The following is a 19,677-nucleotide window of genomic DNA, read 5'->3' as shown; positions in this document are numbered from 1 at the left end:
TTTGGCACACCTGCACTCAAGGGGAAAGTGAAAGACTTGAAATTTGGGTGTGTGTGGATAAGACCTAGCTGTCATCACATGATAAAAAGAGAAAGTACTTACAGAACCCATGTGACACCATTGCGTACTCCTCCCTGTGATTCAGGCATGAAGGAATTCAGTCTTACTTCATCATGACAGCAGAATGTGCTGTATTATGGCAGCAAGCTTGGGGTCACTGGAGCATCACAGTGAGCTGCCCTGTGTTCTTTTACTTCTGATCTGTAAGTGGCTAGGGAAATTAGCCAAGACAGAAAGAACAGGAAACAAACCAAAGGTGAGCACAGGTACATGGTGTCTGTGGTTTCAGTGGAGTTCAAATGACTCAGAGATGAATACTTGTGTACTGGGCCCGAAGTCAGATCTCTTCCTCTTTCAGTATACTACAATGTCAGTGTCAGAAACCAGGCCTGGCTAGGTGGCTAGGTGTGGCTGGGCACCTGCCACCAAACTTTCAACCTTAGTTCAGTCCCTAGGACCCACATGACAGGGAGAGAACTGACTCCTAAAAGGTATCTTCTGACACACAAAATAAATAAACTAAATGTTAATATTTAAAAATCAAAAGGCAAATGCTTAATTTTTATCTAGGAAAGTATTTCAAAAGCCTATAAACTTTATTTCCCAGTGTTCCAGTATAATTATGAAAACCTGGTAAGCTGCATAGCATAACAAACCTCTATTTTTGTTTTTATAAATTTCTTGTAAGATTGCATTGATCATTTCTCTGTGTTGGGCTGTTTTCTCCTGGTTTGTATTTGGTGGTGCACACACAGCACCGGTGTGAAGAAAGACTTAGTCCTCCGTACTGGAGCTCTCCTGAGGAGTGAGTGGTTCAGTAAGCGGTCTTGTTTCCCTTCTAGTTCCTTCCGACTCGCGTGCATGTATTTACTCCTTAATGTCCTTCCTTGACAGCTGTTTTAACTTGTGGCTCCCTGTGAGGTCACAAATTTTATATCCCATCATTCACTTTCTTTGTGCTGTGTGTGTTGTCTTGTTGCTCTGAGATACGAAAGATACAGAGTAGCATTCTCTGAAGAAAGCTTTGGTGTCAGTTGGAAAGGACAGGAAGATGCATAGCTCTGGGGTGATCCGGACTGAGCCTGCAGTGAGCAGCGCCCTTGGCAGTTCCGAGGAGACTTAATGAACGTGGGCTTGGGCAGACGTGAAGCAGTTGGGAAGGGAAAAACGGGTCAGGTCCCACAGTGCATGCGCCTCACCAGCTGCCTGTGCATGGTGTGCAGTGTAAAAGGTCCTGGCCGTTCTGTTGGCTGAGTGTGTCTGCCTGTTCTTTATGCATGCCTGAGACTGACAGTAAGCTCAGACGTGTTGGAGAAGTACTAAGGAACTCAGTGAAATGGAGGCTGGGCACTTGGAATATCCAGTTTAGGTAAACTGACTTCAGAATTACTTTATTTGGGGGGGGGGTTGTTTGTTTGTTTGTTTGTTTTGTTTTGTTTTTTTGGTTTTTTTGGGTTTTTTTTTTTTTGTGTGTGTGTGTGTGTGTGTGTGTGTGTGTGTGTGTGTGTGTGTAAGAGTCTTACTATTTACTGAACCTGGCTGGCCTGCAACTTTCTGTGTAGATCATGCTGGCTTGGAACTCAAGAATTCAGCTGCCTCTGCCTCCCAAATGCTGAGATTAAAGAATGTACCACCATGCCTGGCAGTTATCTTATTTTTAATATGCTTTATGAGAAACCACAGGAGTAACAAAAATAAAATCTAGTGAATTTGTATTTTTCCTTGTTCTGTATGGTAAATTAATTCTTTGTATAGTATGAAGTATGTTGTTTTCAGGCACAACAGCTGGGGTGGGTAACAAACACCGGGGCAGATCCTTCAAGTGTTGGAGAGGATTAAAGTTGGCTGGCGATATCGTAGGATGTGTGGTGTTACTGCGGCCACTGCTCCCCGAGGAGTCCACAAAACTCACAGGCCTCCCTCTCTCTCCCTCACCCAGCAGCCGAAGATGAGTGTTGAAGAATGAGGTAGTGGTTTTATAACTCTAGTCATATTCTGCACTCACATTAGAATGTGAACTAATGTCTCTCTGTGCCCTCCTGCCATGTGAATTGAGCAATCATTAAATTTTTTAATGTATCCAGTTTTCTTAGTTTATGCAATAAGTATGTTTCCTGTTATAGTCTGCCTATAGAATGTAAATGAGATAACTTTTTCCCATGTGAGACTTCATAGTCTTATTATAAGGTTTTACAATTGGCCTAGTTTTTCTTTTGTTGATATAAATCTTTTCATTTATTTATTTGTACTTTATGTACATTGGTGTTTTGCCTGAATGTATATCTGTATGAGGGTATTGGATCCCCTGGAACAGGAGTTAAAAATAGTTAGGAGCTGCCATGTGGTGCTGGGAATTGAACCTGGGTCCTCTGGAAGAGCAGAGAATGATCTTAACCACTGAGCCATCTCTCCAGCCCCTGTTAATATATTTTTACAAACAAAAGTTCATAAGGAAATTTATAAAGACCAGTTCTCCCTTCACTTATGGCAAGACATCTGTGCCATTGATGCACGTTTTAGGAATTACCTTCTGGACAGGGCAGAACGCCAGCAGTGTGATTGTGGTGAAGGACTGCAGCATCTCCACAGTCACTGCTTGTCATGTAGCAGGCGTGATTGCCTCGGAGCTGTTCAAACATGGTAAAGAGGCCAGAAGTAGGCTGCCGGTGCTGTTGGTGCTCACGGAATGTTTGCCGTTCAGGAAGACTACCCCAGTGACCCAGGGGAAGTGGGTCCCCTCCTGTTGTGGGAGCCTTGCCACAGTCTCTTCCAGCTCCAGCTCTGTTTGCTTTGAGTTCTCTCTATTCTTGATTGCGTTTATATTTTATGGAAGAAACACTGTACAGTGGGAAGTCTAAAAGCATTTTAAATGTTGGCCCTTTGTGAGCAAAGATCTACTATAATCATTGATAATGTTCAGCAAAACTAGTAATTATAGTTTATGAAATTTGTCATACACTGAAAATTGAACTTAGCCAGATTCTCTGCCTTGATGGCTTTCCCCTCCCTCCACCCCTGGGCTTTGTCCAGCACACACACTGCTGACTAATCTCTGTAGATCTAAGTCCATTGATAGGTGTCTTTTCTGAAATGAAAGAACTAAAAATGATTGTTTTCTTCCTCTATTAATGGAGATGATGTAATGCTGGATCTAAGAAAAGATGCCTCTGATTTCCCCTCCTTAATTATTTTTGTCTTAGTCTCAAAAAGCTAAGTGAGTTAACCTGGCTTTTCCAAAAGTGGAAGGCCTAGGTTTGTGCAACGCTTACTCTGTTGCTGGCACTAGGAAACGAAGTGATATGTGCACACCAGTCAGTAAAGCAAACCAGTTCTGTGTCCCTGCCTTGTCACACGGTGCAGCTGCTCCATTGGTCCCCGTGTACTGTCCAAACAAAGGCGCCGAGCTGCGTGGTCCCTCATCAGGTAAGGTGCCTGGTGATATGTGTTCAGAACCCATAGTAGTAAGACAAGTCACTCTACTCATGCACACATAATGCACAAACAGTAATAACGTTTTTAAAGAAAATATTTTGAAACCTCCCTTTTTAAGATGAAGAAGGCGTATTGTTTAACTTTTACCTTATTTTTTTCAATTTATGGTCAAAGGCTCTTAATCAGTTTATTTAAATGGTCTAAATAATCACTAACTATAGTTTCCATGACTATGGGTAAGTATAAGGTTTTAATTTTAAATTTAAAATATATGTCCTTCTCTCTAAGAAATCTAATGGTTCTAAGCAAAAGTCAAGAAAATGCACATGTTTAGAAATTGATGAAACTATCAAAAGAGCCAAGGCTCTCGAAATATCTTAGAAAATATATATATATATATATATATATATATATATATATATATATATATATATATATATATATATTAGACAGCTTATGCATGGAAGAAAGATACATGGACTTTGAGTGGTTCCTTGTGACCCACACTCAGTAAGCCTAGACCCGGAAGATGTTGATGGAGTGCTGTAAAAGCCTTGTGGCTCTGATAAACAACGCCTGCCTTCTGTTTGTGATCATGGGATAAAAGCCTTGTGCTCGTGCGTGTTCATTTTTACTGCTCCAGCATATAGTGTGCTCTTAAGATGGAGAGCTCACTCCCCAGGAAGCATTTCTGTAAGATTAATTGCCCTTTTAACATCAGTGTTTGATGTACCCTTTGCCCATATCCTGGCCTGCTTTGACCTCCTTTGACCTGACCTCACTGGCTGTTCCCACCACAGCGATCAGAGCCCTCTGCACTGTGTGTGCTGCACTCAGACTTCAGTCTGGGCTGCGCCTGTCAGTGCATTCGGTCAGTCAGCGTCTTATTCATGAACACAACAGAGCAACGCTGGAGAATTTGTCAGATAGAGCAAAACTGTTCAGGCTAGTTAGCGGTAGTCAAAAAGCTTGTCTTCTTGTTGGCTTTAAAATGTCTTCATAATTATTAAATGTTTCTTAGAAAATTTGTTCTTGAATCATAAAATAACCCTTAAAAGCTGCAGTGGTTAAAATGGATGTCAGTCCATTTGATCTTAGCTTTCTATTCTTCCATACTTAGAGATGTGAACCGCAGAAGGGATTAATTCAATTGAATTTTTCTCATTAAAGGCTGTGTTTCTTTGTCATCCCTTCCTTTAGCCTCCTTTTTATTTAGGTTTTGGTTTTTTTTGTTTTTTTGTTTTTTTTTTCCGAGACAGGGTTTCTTTGTGTAGCTTTGGAGCCTGTCCTGGAACTAGTTCTGTAGATCAGGCTGGCCTCGAACTCACAGAGACCCATCTGCCTGTACCTCCTGAGTGCTGGGATTAGAGGCGTGTGCCACCACCGCCCGGCTCTCCTTTTTAAAGGAAGAGATGCCATTGCATTTGTCAATCAGAAAGAAACTGCAGGATATCCCTAGAAGGTGACACAGCTTGTTTCACAGAGCCTAGTGGCACCATTTGTTACAGTTGGCTGGGACCTGAGGACTCAGTCTCCAGCAGGCCACCATTGTCTGGTGTGAGTGAGCCCTCAAGTACGAGGGGGGTAGGGATAGCAAAGACTTGAGTGGGATTGTTTTTGTTTTATTCTAATTGAATGTTTTTAATCTTTTATTTGTCTTTCGTTTTTGTTTTTCAAGATGGGGTTTCTCTGTGTAGCCCTGGCTGTCTTGAATTCACTCTGTAGACCATGCTGGCCTTGAACTCTGATCCACCTATACTAGGATTAAAGGCAGGCACCACCTCCTAGCTGTTTTTATCTTGAAAAGACTCTTCAAATCTTTTGAACAGTGTAGTCATGATATGTTAGGGCTCCTTTGACTTTTAGGTGGGTACTTCACCGGATTTTTGTGTTGAATACATTTTATGGCTTTTTTAATGTCATTTAATTTATATAATACTGAGTCTGGGGTTTTGTTGCTCCATTTTTTTTTAACACTGCCACTGATTAATTAGAGGCTGAGCTCTTACAAACTTGCTTGCCAATCACATAATTAAATCCATTTAATATATATATATATATATATATATATATATATATATATATATATATTTTGGCGGGTATCTAGTCCCAGAATAACTAACTTATAACCATACTTGCAGCACATGCCTCCCCCTCTCTTGATCCTTTCTCTCTCTGCCCTCCCAGTGACTCTTCCCCACTCTGTGGTCTTAAGTGGCCCTGTCTGGCCTGGAGTTTTCTGTGTGGGCTTGAACTTTTGTCTCTTCCCCCTGAATTGCTGGGATTCCACTACCTCCAGTTTTTGTAGTGCTGGGGATAGAACCCACAGGCTTTGTGCACAGTAAGAAGCCTCTTCCTCGTGAGCTATACACCAGACTCATTTTCTCTATCTTTTTCTTTTTCTTTTCTTTTTATTTGTGAGATAGAGTTTCACTGTGTAACAGCCTTGGCTGTCCTGGAACTCTCTCTGTAGACCAGGCTGGCCTCAAATACTAGCATAGATCTGCCTACCTCGGTCTCTTGAGTGATGGGATTAAAGGCATGCACCACCACTACCCAGCTGGGCTCTCTTCTTAAATATTTCATTTAATTCTCCAAGGAACCCTAGAGATGAGAGTCTTTATTCACTCTATAAGATGAGGAACTGCAGACTCACAAATTTAACTAAGGCTTCAAAACTAGTAAATGTTGATGGCTAAGTCAGTCTAAAGGGAAGATTTTGCTGTTCTGGCATGAAAGAGTAAGAGACTGACTAGAACTGGAAGGTCTCTTAGGACTCTGTGGACAGAGGTTTGCAGTCTGTGACCTTGAGTTCTAAGCAGCAGGCAGGACTTGGGGTATGTCTTAGTCACACATAGGCTTCACAGCATCAGCACCTGGCCCCCTCAGGAAATGTGATGTTGAATTGGTTCTAGAGAACACCTAAAAACAGACTTGAGGAGAGGGCCCAGCTTATGTATTTGTTTTCTATTAACCTCTCTCCTGCTGCTGATGGTCTATCAGAGTGTGACCTATGATCTGTATGACACCTTTGCTTCCTATATAAAGAAATCTCAAAGGAACAAGGTCATTCATTCCCAGGGATTCAAGTGTCTGAACTCCCAGTGTATCTGTTAGTGGCATTTGTCTGCATGATTGGCCTCTCTCCTTTATGTCTGATTTCTACTACTGTGCGCATTTATATTTATTGTACATATCTGTATACTGGCAAATTTTTATATATGCATCATATGCTACCATTGTTTCAGGCCTTTACTTTACATTAGCAACTGATCAGCCAATACGATTTTTCCTGTTTTGTATTTTTGTTTGTTTCTGTGTACTGCTACCATTCTCATATAGCCAAAATATGCGCGCGTGTGTGTGTGTGTGTGTGTGTGTGTGTGTGTGTGTGTGTGTGTGTGTTTGTGTGTGGGGGGGGGTGTGTTTGCATGCAATCATGGTGAGATGATATGTACACCATGCTGGGAACCAAACCCAGGCCCTCTGCTACAAGAGCGGAACCAGCCCTTAACCATGGGTGGTCTCTCCAAACTGTAAATATATTTTCCTTAAAAGACAACTGTTGTAGCACTATTCACTTTAAAGTAGACACTGATTCTTACTGTGTGGACACCTTACAAAATAATAATGTATACTTTTCAATAATGTTGAATGTCTAAACCCTGTTGCAGATTGAAATGTCACCCACATCCCTGACTTGGAAGCTTCCTCATACAGCATTGTTGGGGTTTGAACCTTTGAAAGGGCTGTGGCTGAGGGCCTTCCCTCTTGCCATTCCGCTGTCTGGGGACATCAAATGAAGGCCCACACCACTTGCTAGTACTTTGATCTTTACCTTGGCCACAAAATTGTGGAAATGACTGTTCTTCATAAATGCTCCGCTCTGAGAAATTGTCTGAGAGCAGCACAGCCCGAGACTGGACTGGACTAAGCACCAGGCTGGGGACAAAAATGTTGGGACTGTTGAAGTTTGATGATAGACTGCCTAAGAGTTTGAGTTCACTTTAAATTTTGCTAACTATACAATAGTTCTATAAAATACATTTGTTAGAAAATTCACATCACAAATGGAAAGTTATGACAGAATCATATTTACCTTACAAGCATAACATATGAATGACCACAACTGTTTCTCTTGATTATTGTCTTAAATGTTTGCCTAATTTAAAGCTTTGATTGTGTCAGTTTTTTCTGGGGAGACAGCTGTCTTCTGCTCATCTCAGATAGGACCAGTGACAGACACAAGAAAGGATTGCACTCAAGTCTAGCTTGCTGAGCCAGTGGGATGTGAGAGAGCATTGTCTATAAATGCTCAGGGTGGGGCGTGCCTTCATGGGCCCCTTCCCATCTCCACAGTGGAGAGCTAATGGGCCCAGTCTTGTGCAGATCTTTCAGTAATCTCGGGTGCTAACAGTTACAGAGGGCCAGAGCCAGAGGATAGCACTCACAGACTTCCATGTACTGTATAGAAACTCCAGTGGGGGCTGAGGTAAAGCTTGATGGTTGAAACCTTGCCTTGCAAGCCCAAGGTTAGTCTTGTATCACCATCACCCGACAGACAAAAGACAAAATCCCAAGTAAGAGGTGGACAGTGGAGTCCTGAGTCTTCTGTTTTGAGTGATGTTTTCAGTTTCAAATGTTAAGTCGAGAGTCTCATTTAGAAACACAGACATGTTTACCAAACATGTTTAGTTTAGCAATCCCAACAAGGGCTGCCTTTCTCTTGTTAGAGGAAAATATGAATTAATTCATTAGCATTCTTTTTGTTAGTGTAGGTAATTACCAAATTACCCAGCCATGCTTTGTTGTTGTTTATGGAAGCATGCATTTAGATGAGAACATACATACTTGTTATTTATCTGGTACTTCTTTTAACTTTACCTCACTAACTCCAGCAGTTCTGCAGTCATATGCTGCCCAGTGGGGGAGTGGCCATCAAACCCAGTTCTGCAGTCACAGCTGCCCAGTGGGGGAGTGGCCCTCAGACCCAGTTCTGCAGTCACACACTGCCCAGTGGGGGAGTGGCCCTCAGACTCAGTTCTGCAGTGGGGAAGTGGCCCTCAGACCCAGTTCTGCAGTCACATGCTGCCCAGTGGGGGAGTGGCCCTCAGACTCAGTTCTGCAGTCACACACTGCCCAGTGGGGGAGTGGCCCTCAGACTCAGTTCTGCAGTCACACACTGCCCAGTGGGGGAGTGGCCCTCAGACTCAGTTCTGCAGTGGGGAAGTGGCCCTCAGACCCAGTTCTGCAGTCACATGCTGCCCAGTGGGGGAGTGGCCCTCAGACCCAGTTCTGCAGTGGGGGAGTGGCCCTCAGACCCAGTTCTGCAGTCACACACTCCCCAGTGGGGGAGTGGCCCTCAGACTCAGTTCTGCAGTGGGGGAGTGGCCCTCAGACTCAGTTCTGCAGTGGGGGAGTGGCCCTCAGACCCGGTTCTGAACCCCATCTGCAGCTGTGAAACTTCAGTGCATAATCACAGTGTGTCAGTCCATGCTAGCTGCTGGGGACATCCATGAACAACAGGAGCTATGATTAGAGTCCCAAGGGAAATCCTGCCCCATCTCAAGAATCCTGTTTACAGTTACTTTTGGAGGGAAGTCAGAAGGTAAACAAAAGAGTAAATACCGATGAAGTATTTGGATTGATGCATTCAATGGCAAAATGTTTCACGTCTTTGTCTTATTTTGCTCTCTTTTTCTTTGTTTTAGGGTCTTAGTCTGTAGAGTAGGCTGGCTTCTAACTCAGAGCTGTCATCCTGACTCCGCTTCCCACGTGCTCAGGATACAAGCACGAGTCACCATACCTTCAGTTGTTCCAATGATAAGGGATAGCAGAAATAGCAAAGAATTAAGATGATCCCAACCTGAAAGCCGGAGAACCAATATTTGCCTATCCAGTGCCATGATGGCATGATGTGGCAGATTTGGTGCAAATTGGAATGGTTCTGATCTTCTCAGGCTTGCCTGGTGTGACCCAAATTCTATCTGTTGTAACAGGATTGGTCTCCTGCCTTCTCAAGCACTTGTGCCTCAGTGGATGGGGCACTCGCGTGTATTGACTCTCGTTTAAACACTGCTGTAGGAACTGTGTTGAGAAGTGAGTAGTGACTTGTTAGTTTTACTGTCTTAGAAAAAGATGACTCTGGCTTGAGAACCTGTACACAAGAGGAACTTTTACTCTCACCACGCTTTCGTTTTTTGACTCAGTTCTAAGTAGGAGGAAATTCTGAGAATAATAAAATAGCTCACAGAATATATAATAAGAATATTAAGAGAACCACACTGGAAATGTTTTCAGATATTCTAAGAAAGATTTAATATGGTAAAACCTTGGCAATCTAGAACTTAGAAAGATGAATCATTCTAGAGAACTTGAGTGTTCATCCATCTTACACCAATTCTTAAAGGTCTTCCCAAAGAGCGGATGTACAGTCCTCAGTGCTCTGTGTACAGCTTCGTCTTCTGTTTGTTGATGGTTCTGACCGGTGTCATGAAGCCAGTCATTGTTTTAATTTTAACTCTGATTACAGCTGTGTAAAAAAGTTATATAGATGCAGCAAAGATAGCTAGAGGGGATGGAGGGATGGCCCTGCGGTTAAGAGTACAGTCATCCCTCAGAGGACCCCAGCTCAGATCCCAGCACCCATGTTGGCAGCTCACAATTGCCTGTAACTCTAGATCCAGAAGATCTAACACCCTCATCTGGCCGCTGTGGGCACTACACTCACTAGATGCACAAATTCACACTCAGACACACATTAACTAAATAATAAAAATTTTTTAAGAAAAAGATGGCTAGGGAAATGAAAGCAACAGAGGTAGTTTTTAGTTTTGGGATCCCGAGTCAGTGGTCTTTCCCCCAGAGTTGTGCTGAACTGTGACAGAGATGTGGGGAAGCTTTGTCTGGTCTTATTAAGAATTAGTAGCATGCTAATTGGATTTTTGAGCATTCTCTTTTGACTGTAGTGTTTCTATGTCCTCTGTGATCACTCCCTGAACCCCCCTCCCTCCCTCCCACTCACCCTTCCTTCTCTTTCTCTCTCTGTCTCTGTTGGAAGGCTGAACATTGATTTCTTTAAAGGTTCTGATTTCAGGTGCCAGCCAGGCCCTCCTGTCCCTTAGCACCATGGGGACTGAAAGGCACTTGGAATACAGCAGAAAGGAGAGCAGCAGCTGGGGTGCTCCTGTCCCTCAGAGAGTTTGGCCCCCAGCTGGGGTGCTCCTGTCCCTCAGAGAGTGGCCCGGTTGTTGTCTTTTGTTTCCAGGATGTGAGGGGGTTGCCGTTGTGTTTTGAAGACGCTATTAAGGAGTTGTACTGCAGTATAACAAATACTTTCTTCTTTTCCTTTTTGAGTAATTTTTGTTTGGTCTGGAATGATTGTTTTTAGGGGAAGGTGCTCTTTACATTAGTTTTGTTTTGCTTGCTTTAATTGTTAACAAAATTTGAATTTTAAAGTGTTAGTTGCAGCATCCTTTAAATTTTTATTACATTTTAATTCGTTTTAGTGTAGGGGTGGCTGGGGTGGTTGCCCATGTCTCATGGTATGTATATGGAGGTCAGAAGACAACCTGGGCACTCGTTTCTCTCCTAGCATGTGGGTGTCAGGGATCAAACTCAGACCACAGGCTTGCTAGTAAGTGCTTTTATCTGCTGCCCTGCAGCAACCCCTGTAGTACCATTTTAATTATCAATTGAGAATTAGCAAAATTGCATCAGTTTGGGTGACTCTTAAGACGGAAATCCTCCAGTCAGACGGTTGATTCTTTATGATCATAGCTTTAATTGCACTTCTGTTACTTCCAACACTTGAGCACATCACTGATATCAGCAAAGCTCCCAGCTGTTAACCATCCTCCTGGATTCCGAGGGTGTGTGTGGCCCCCTCCATGTGGTTGCCATTTGTAACAGCTTTCTATAGTGGTTTTAAAGATGCACTGGAGCACTTTTGGTCAGTGGGTTCACCTTGCTGTTTGCTCCAGGAGGTTTCACTAACGTCAATCTTGGGCAAGCACAGTAATTAAGAAAGAACAAATACTTTCATATAGCAACAGAATTTTTATCAGAATTCATTGCAACCTCAGGTTTCTGTTCAGGATGAGACATTTTGCAACATTTAAACTTTCTCCTTGTCTTCATTTCCTGTTGAGGGGGTAAAACAAGTTTGAAATCCATTTAATTCACTAAGGAATCTGAAAAGGCAATGGATTATCTTTTCTTTGTGGTTTTCATTTCTATTGATTGCTATTGAATTTCTTTCTTGAAATAGATGGAGAAAAAAAGAACCAAGTGATGATTCACGGAATTGAGCCAATGCTGGAAACCCCTCTGCAGTGGCTGAGTGAGCATCTGAGCTACCCAGATAATTTTCTTCATATTAGCATTGTCCCCCAACCAACAGATTGAAGGAGCAGCTCCTCGCTGGATGGAATCACCTTGAGTCAGCATGTCACCCTCGCTTCAGTCAGGTTCAGTGGAGGCAACAGAAACCCGTGGCTGCCTGCAAGCCTAGGAGGAAGAGGAGTCCATGAGAGAGAGGGCAGCGGGCAGGGCTGACTGGGCAGCCCAACCTCTGCTTTGCTCCACTGCCATCCGTAAACCTCAGCTGAGACACGGCAGGGCCGCTGGAGCCTCTGTCTTCTCATGAAATACATGCAGCTGAAGCCCTTGCTCTAGGACAAAAAGGAAGCCTGTGCCAGTTTGTATTTCTGATGAACCAATAAGCGGGGTATTTCCTAAGGTGACCATGCTTGAACGTTAGTCAAGAAAGTGGAAACATTGATTGAATTTTCAAGAGAATTAGACTTAAGAAAGTAAAAGAGAAATTCTGTTATCAATAACTTGCAGTAATTTTTTTGTAAAAGATCAAATTACAGTAAACCCATCTTTCCTTAATGAGAATTTCCTGTTTACAGTCAGTCTATTGGTATGCAAACAATCTTGTAACTTTGATAATGAACAGTGAGAGATTTTTAAATAAAGCCTCTAACTATGTTTTGTCATTTAATAACATACAGTTTGTCACTTTTCAAGGACACCCTGAATCCCATAAAGTAAGTCACTTTTTATTCTGTGTTCCCCTTTCTCACTGGCATGGCAAGGATGCAGGACATAGGGTAACTTGTCTCAGGAGCTATCGCAGGATTTATTACTGCGACTTGAAAATCTGTCCTCTCTACACTAAAGGTTTAAATAATATTAACTGTCGTTGCTGTTTTGTTGGTCACTGTACACCTGTCAATCATAGTCTGCCAAGTACCCGTCTGAGGTCATTTGCATATTTTGAGACTGCCATTCTTTTCCTTTGGTTTGGTTTGGGTTTTTGAACCCAGGACTACTGTGTCACTCTGGTCCCCTGGCAGCAGCCAGCCTTTAAATCCTGAAGATGACCTGTCTCTAGACTGCAGGAGCTTTTCCTTCTCATTACCAAAAACATCCAGAGGCTGCTGGAGCTCCTCCACTCTAAGGGAAGCTTGCTGCACTCTACGACCGACCAGCTGCTTGGAGATCCTACAGTTGATTTGTGAGCTAGCTTGCTGTCCATATTGAATGTCAACTCATCTGAGTATGCAAAAAGACAGTATCATAAAATCATGGTTTTAGATTCTATAATAAAAATGAATGCTTTCATATAAAATTATGTGATGACTCAAGTGAGATCCTGTTAGTGCTCATTGCCTCCTCCCCCAACACCCTTTGTGATTTTTCACTGATCAATGCAGATCTATTCACAGAATGAGATAAAGTTGGCCAAAGAGCAAATATCCCAGAATGGATATTATAAACATAATGGTAAAAGAAGTGACACTGGGCACCAGTGACAGAAAAGGAGAAGGAAGTAGAAGAAAATTGGCTGACAGAACAAAGTGCCCTTTTGGAAAGGCGGGAAAAACAGTGGCACTTGAGTTACATAAGGAAAAAGCCACTGACTTGTATTTCTGCATGACTTTGGTCTGAACATGACAGTTCCCATTACGAGTGTTTATTCGTCTGCTGAGTTTGGGGATTTTCCCCTTGGTGTTTTGACAGACGAGAGCATCACTGAGCAGAAGGGCTAAAGAGAGGGCTAAACTTCGCGAGGTGTGGTCAGAAGGTAACCATGGTGATTTTACAGGCGACACTGGGAGAAGGATTCTTGGGGTAGTTTAGAGCGCCTGGCCTTCACTTCCACATCAACAAAGTAAATTCCACAGAAGCACCATAGAGAAACACCTGGAAAACCAGATGAGCCAAGGGCCCAGTGGCCAGAGGAATGTCTGTCTTCATTCCTGGAATTTGGGGTGAAATATTTATAGAGTAAGATCAGGACTTTCTTCATCTTCAGACTGTAAGTTTCTCAGGAAAAGAATGAAGACTAGCGGAGAACAGAGCCACACGTCTCAATACGTGGCTCACTCGGGGCATGCTGGCAGGGAAGGAGCTGGACCAGAGTGAGCAATCACTTACCTTTTATCACGTGACTCATTGCTTAGATGACCTCAGCTTTGAGCATAGATGGGGTTTAGTTGATAATCACCGTGGTTTCTTCTGGTATCGAGATACCCCTAGTAACCTATTGGAATTCAGCGTAAGTGGTGATGCACAGAGCATGTTCCCGTCTAAGTATGAGGGAGGAGTGTCCCTGGCCATGTTAAGGTTTGCTCATTCAGGAAAACTGAGTGGATTATGCTAAGAAAAGAATACAGATTTAACATTGAGTGACTAGCTTTTCCTTTTTTCTTTCTTTTATTTAAGTGGAAGGGAAGCTCAAATGCATGCCCTAGTATGAGTGTGGAAGTCAGTCAGAGGACAGCTTGTGGCAGTTCTCTCGTTCTACCTTCTGGGTCCCTGGGATTGAACTCAGGGTTGTCTGTAGCTAGAGTTTTCCTGCCTGGCCCACAGTCAGGACAAATCTCTCTCACCCGCCAGTCCCGCAGCTGCTCAGACCCGACCAAGTAAACACAGAGACTTATATTACTTACAAACTGTATGGCCCTGGCAGGCTTCTTGCTAACTGTTCTTATATCTTAAATTAACCCATTTCTATTAATGTATAAGTTGCCACGTGGCTCGTGGATTACCAGTATCTTAACATCTTCTCATGGCAGCGGCTGGCAGCGTCTCTCTGCCTCAGCCTTCCACTTTCCAGAATTCTTCTCTCTCCTTGTCCCACCTATACTTCTTGCCTGGCTACTGGCCAATCAGTGTTTGATTTATTAACCGATCAGAGCAACACATTTAACATACAGACCATCCCACAGCAGTTGTCATTCTTGGCAGCAAGCGCCCTTAACCACTGAGCCATCTTGCTGGCCCATCAACAACTTTTTTTTTTTTTTTTTTCCGAGACAGGGTTTCTCTGTGTACTTTTGGATCTCTCTTTGTAGACCAGGCTGGCCTCCAACTCATAGAGATCTGCCTGGCTCTGCTGGGGTTAAAGGCGTGCTCCACCGCCGCCCACTCCATCAACAACTTTTAATGGTTATCTTTCTGTGGCATGTTTGTTTAAAAGTATATTTTCAGATAACCTATCTTCTCATTTTCAGAAATTTGGTGCATGTGGCTCACGCCAGAGAGTGCAGATCACTTTTTATCCTACTGTTGATGCTTAGGTCTGAGAGAAGTTAGTGTGCCTATTATTTGTGCCAGCATAATTCAAATAATAGGGTAAAATCCTTGGGTATGATTGGAGAAAGATCAGAACAACTTGGGCTTATTTGTACACAGTATGGTGACGAAAGTTGTTCATAGTACCTGTCTCTCAGTTCCATTTCTCATTATGTTTTCTAAATATATTCGTCTGGCCTGAGAGTACTCCAAGGGAGGAGGAAGGAGAGACATGCATCCTGTTCATGTTATTGGAGATCACATGGCACTCTGTAATTGCAGGTCATCTTTTTGATGCAGAAGTGGCAGGCAGGAAGTATAAACTACATGTCAGAGCTTTGATGGCTCTAAGCTGGCTCATGTGGTAGGGATGCTCTCAAGCTGGGCAACAGTGGGAACCCCCAGGTCAGGTAGTCCCAAAAGTATTGTGAAGCTACCAGGTTCACAGATATGTGAACCAAATGCATAGCTGTTGAGTCAGGGTCTCATATAGTCTAAGCTGGCCTTGAACTTACTGTGTAGCTGAGGACACCCTTGAATTTCTGCTTCCCTGCCTCTGCCTCCCAGCTCTGGGATTACAAGTGTGTATATCACCCTGTCTATTTTTGTTGTTGTTTTGTTTTGTTTTTCCCGAGACAGGGTTTCTCTGTGTTGCTTTGTGCCTTTTCCTGGAACTCACTCTGTAGCCCAGGCTGGCCTCGAACTCACAGAGATCCACCTGCCTCTGCCTCCCGAGTGCTGGGATTAAAGGCGTGCACCACCACCGCCAGGCCACCCTGTCTATTTTTCAAATGCTTTTTTTTTTTTCTGTTGGATATTTTCAACTTGCCCTTCTTAATCAGGGAGCAGCTATAGAAAGCTCTTCACCATGCATCTTCATATGACAAAGGGATCCTTCAGACTTCCTCATATACAAATTATAAATGTTTTTCTCAAGTACTAGCAAACACACTAATTTCTAGTATTATAGGCCTAACCTTGTAATCATAGAGTTAAACATTCTGTGTTTAGATCCTAGAGATACTCACTGGATACTTGGATTTTTAATACTGAACCATTTTAATTTAAAATGTGTTTGGATGATACAGATAAAAGTAAGTCTGAGAATTTGGGAATATTCAATGTGCTCTGACACATCATCTGACCCCTAAAGTGCTTGGTGCATAGCTTTCTCCTACCTCTGATCACAAGGCCAAAAAAACTGCCTACAAAAAGGCAAACTTAATGGTCAATAACATTTTTAAGTAGGTCTTGTATTCCTGTCAGAGTTACCAGCTATAAAAATAGGACAGACCTTGTCATTTAGAAATCAGTATACAAAGTTCAGTTGGTTGGGGTTGGCATCACCGGAGGAGACGTGCTTACTCAAATCTGCCCTCGGTAGGAACCACCATGGACCGGGTCCTTGCGTCAGCCCACATTCATTTTAGCTGTAGTGTCGACCACAGCACAGGCCTGTTTCAGCCTCACCCCGAGCAGCCCCTTGGTTGCTATTCTCAGCCAGCATCTGGAGGTCTTCATTAGTTCTGACCTTTTCATAGACGAGTGGTTTGTGTCAGGCTTGTGCTTAAGGCTCTCCTAAAAAAACGAGAGTCGTTGAATCCAGCATTTCCCCAACTCCTGAATAGAACTTTCCCTCCCAGTCTCTCAGCAGCCATTAAACTAGGGCCTAGCAAGTCATTGGGTGCAGCTGACTTAGGGTTTGGAGCATGGCTCTTAACCCTCTCCCTGCTTTGAGGTGACTCCAGCTGTCTATAAAGAACTCAAGCTCACCCCGAAGCTCACCGTTTCTAGTTGCTCATTCCTTCATTGGATGTGTCCCTTCTCATCAGTGTCCCTTCCAAAATCAGTTACTAGGTTTATCTTGAAATCTGATGTCTGCCAAGTATTCAGTGATCTAGAGAAAACCCCCTCAGTCTGTGAACACGAAGCTGGGAATCAGATGTGAGCACTGGCTGGTCGACACTGGCATGGGCAGCAGGTGCCTTAGACCTCCAGCTGGCTCTGGACTTGCCTGAGGGAGCGGTGACTGTCCTGTGTGCTGTGTCACTGGAGGCTTTTGTCTGTGTCAGCTCTGATGGTCATGCTCTTATTTTGTTGATGGTCAACTCTTCTACAGAGATACCTGTTTTGTAGACCCATGTCTACTCCCTCTCATTTTGTGAAGTTAGGGAAGCGATCCCGTAGCGACCAACCTTTTCCTGATTTCTCTTAACCACATGTCTCTTTAAAATGTCATCCTGGTGCCTTCATTTATTTCTCTAACGCTTCCAGACACTCTTGAAATTCACTGTCATCTCAAGTCTCTGACAGGCTTCAGTGATACTGGTTGTCATGCAGGTGTCACCAAGGCCAGGAGCAAACTTTAAAAGGTTAGCGAGCCAATGAGCTGGGGATAAACAAATGACTTGGGGGTGGAGCAGTGCATGAGACATTAAAAATGAGAAAAAGAAAATGCCAGGTGAATGTAATTAGCAGCAGGCCACCTCAGATACTTGTAAAACCTACAGATTAATTGTGTTATTTTCTTTCTTTCTTAGCCAGGGTCTCATGAGATAGTACAAGTTAGCCTTGAAGTCATGACTCCTGCCCTGGCCTAAGGGGTGGCACATACCACACTCAGCAGCCACATAGGAAATAAGACCATTGCTGCAGTGGTATGTTAATTGCTCTTACGTGCTAGACATACTCTGGATTTTATAGATGTCCATGTAACATACTTACTGAGAGATACAGAAGACAAAAATGGTAGCAGATGTTCTGGGATGAACAAGACGAGTGCCTGAGAAGGCAGCAGACAGAACTGACCTGCAAGGAAACACAAGAGGCGATGAGAAAAATTACAGATGAGGCAGTGGCAAAGACCGGCTTGGGGCTGTGGTAGATGACACTGGCTTGGTTTGACTCCAGCACGGTTGACAATTGACCACACCTTGTTTCATTCTTCACTTTCTTCACTGGTCACCACACCCTGCTGCTTTTCTTATCTCAGCCCCTTTTCAGTTTCCTTCCCTTCTCACCTTGATTGTGGTGTCCCAGCATTCACCTTGGGGCCTCTTCCTCTTGGTACTTGAAATCATCCCAAGGCTTTTTTTTTTTTTTTTTTTTTTTTTTAATGTGTATCTGTGGGCATGGTGGCTTACACCTGTAATCCCAGCAGAGGCTCTCTGTGAGTTCAAGGCTAGCCTGGACTACATAGTGAGTTCTAGGAGGGCCAGGGATATGTAGAGAGATTCTGTCTCAAAAAATAAAATAAACAAAACCAAAACAAAAAGTGTATGTGTATAGATAGGCATTTGTGAAGGTGCCAGAGCCCACAGATACCAGATGGTGTCAGATCCCCCAGAACTATCATTAGAGGTGGCTGGGAGCCACCCTGTGGGTGCTGGGAACTGAATCCAGGACCTCTGTAAGAGCAGCCAAGGCTCTTAACTGCTGAGCCGTCTTCCCAGACCTACCTCTCGGGATGTTTAACACCCTTGTTACCACCAACACTGACCTGAGCTGCAAATAACACTGTGTCAGGTATAGAGCAATTCAACCTCGAGCGTCAAAGCAGAATTCTTTATCCCTGCTTTATCCCACCACCTGTCCCATTCTTCCCAATCTTAATTGCTACTCAGCCCTCCTAAAATGTGCCAGTTAATCAACGTTAGTACCGCTCTTGCCCTTTCTCACCCATTCCGTGTCCTTCAGTAAGTCTCAGAGAGTCTGTCTACCGTGAAATATAACACGACTCTGACAATTTGTCATCCCTACTGCACTCGCGTAAGGCTCAGCAACCAGCCGACGTCTCACCCGGTCTACTACAGCAGCCTTCCACGTGGTCTCCCTACTCTTCTGACTGCCTTCATCTCTCGGTGGAAGCTGGAGCGACTGCAGGTGAGCTGAAACTGTTTGTAGCCTGTGCTATCTGGTGTGGTATCCAAGACACGTTAATGTGAAACAGCATATGCCGTTTATCTGAAATGACATAGGTGTCCTGCACTTGATATGAAGCCTTCCTGAACTAGAGTTGGCTTTATGCTCTCCCCTAGCACATTCCTACTTGTGTTCATTGCTCCGTAGCTGTTCCTGGGTGGGTTATAAAGCTCTGTGAGGGCCGGAACGGTCTGCTTTGGCCACCAGTGCCTAGCAGTGCTGTGAAAGATTCTTTAAGTGGCGCTTGAGAGGCAGAGGCAGACAGATCTCTTGAGTTCAAGGACAGTCAGGGTTACACAAAGAAACCCTATCTCAAAAAAAAAAAAAAAAAAAAAAGAATTCATTAAGTGAATGAAGATAATGTTTGCTGGAGTCCTTGAGGGGGCCAGTACTGAAGGTAGTGAGTTTTCTGCATTGGCGGGGGAGGGGACACCTTGTAGTTGAGGTAGAAATATAACAAAGGGGGAGGGGAAAGGAGAGATCAGATGCTGGAAAGATCGTGCCAAAGAAATTCACAAACTTCACAGGCACCCAGGGTGGTAACGGACCAGACCTTGGGATTTGGCAAGTAAATACTTGGGACCCTCATAAGAACTGTTTTGAGTTGAAAACTGTCCAGCCACACAGATTTAGGAAATGAAATGAGATTTAGTAATGAAAAAAGGTTACAGCTGAGCC

At 43.6% G+C, this 19,677-nt stretch overlaps 1 protein-coding gene across 6 annotated transcripts in view; it reads left to right on the top strand.

Moving 5' to 3' along the window:
* The window catches only part of Atg5 (autophagy related 5), a 143,225-nt gene extending 130,132 nt beyond the window's left edge, over positions 1–13,093 (top strand). For 5 of the 6 annotated variants that reach the window (XM_059272444.1, XM_059272442.1, XM_059272443.1 and 2 more), the window contains one exon: positions 11,762–13,093. In XM_059272444.1, the coding sequence (XP_059128427.1) occupies positions 11,762–11,898 (137 nt within the window). In that variant the 3' untranslated portion in view covers positions 11,899–13,093. The remainder of the gene's footprint in view (positions 1–11,761) is intronic. The other variant, XM_059272446.1, reaches the window with a different exon arrangement.
* Positions 13,094–19,677: the final 6,584 nt, after the last annotated feature.

Source organism: Peromyscus eremicus, chromosome 8b (assembly GCF_949786415.1).
Source record: "Peromyscus eremicus chromosome 8b, PerEre_H2_v1, whole genome shotgun sequence".
NCBI lineage: Eukaryota > Metazoa > Chordata > Mammalia > Rodentia > Cricetidae > Peromyscus > Peromyscus eremicus.
This window is presented reverse-complemented; position numbering and strand designations above follow the sequence as displayed.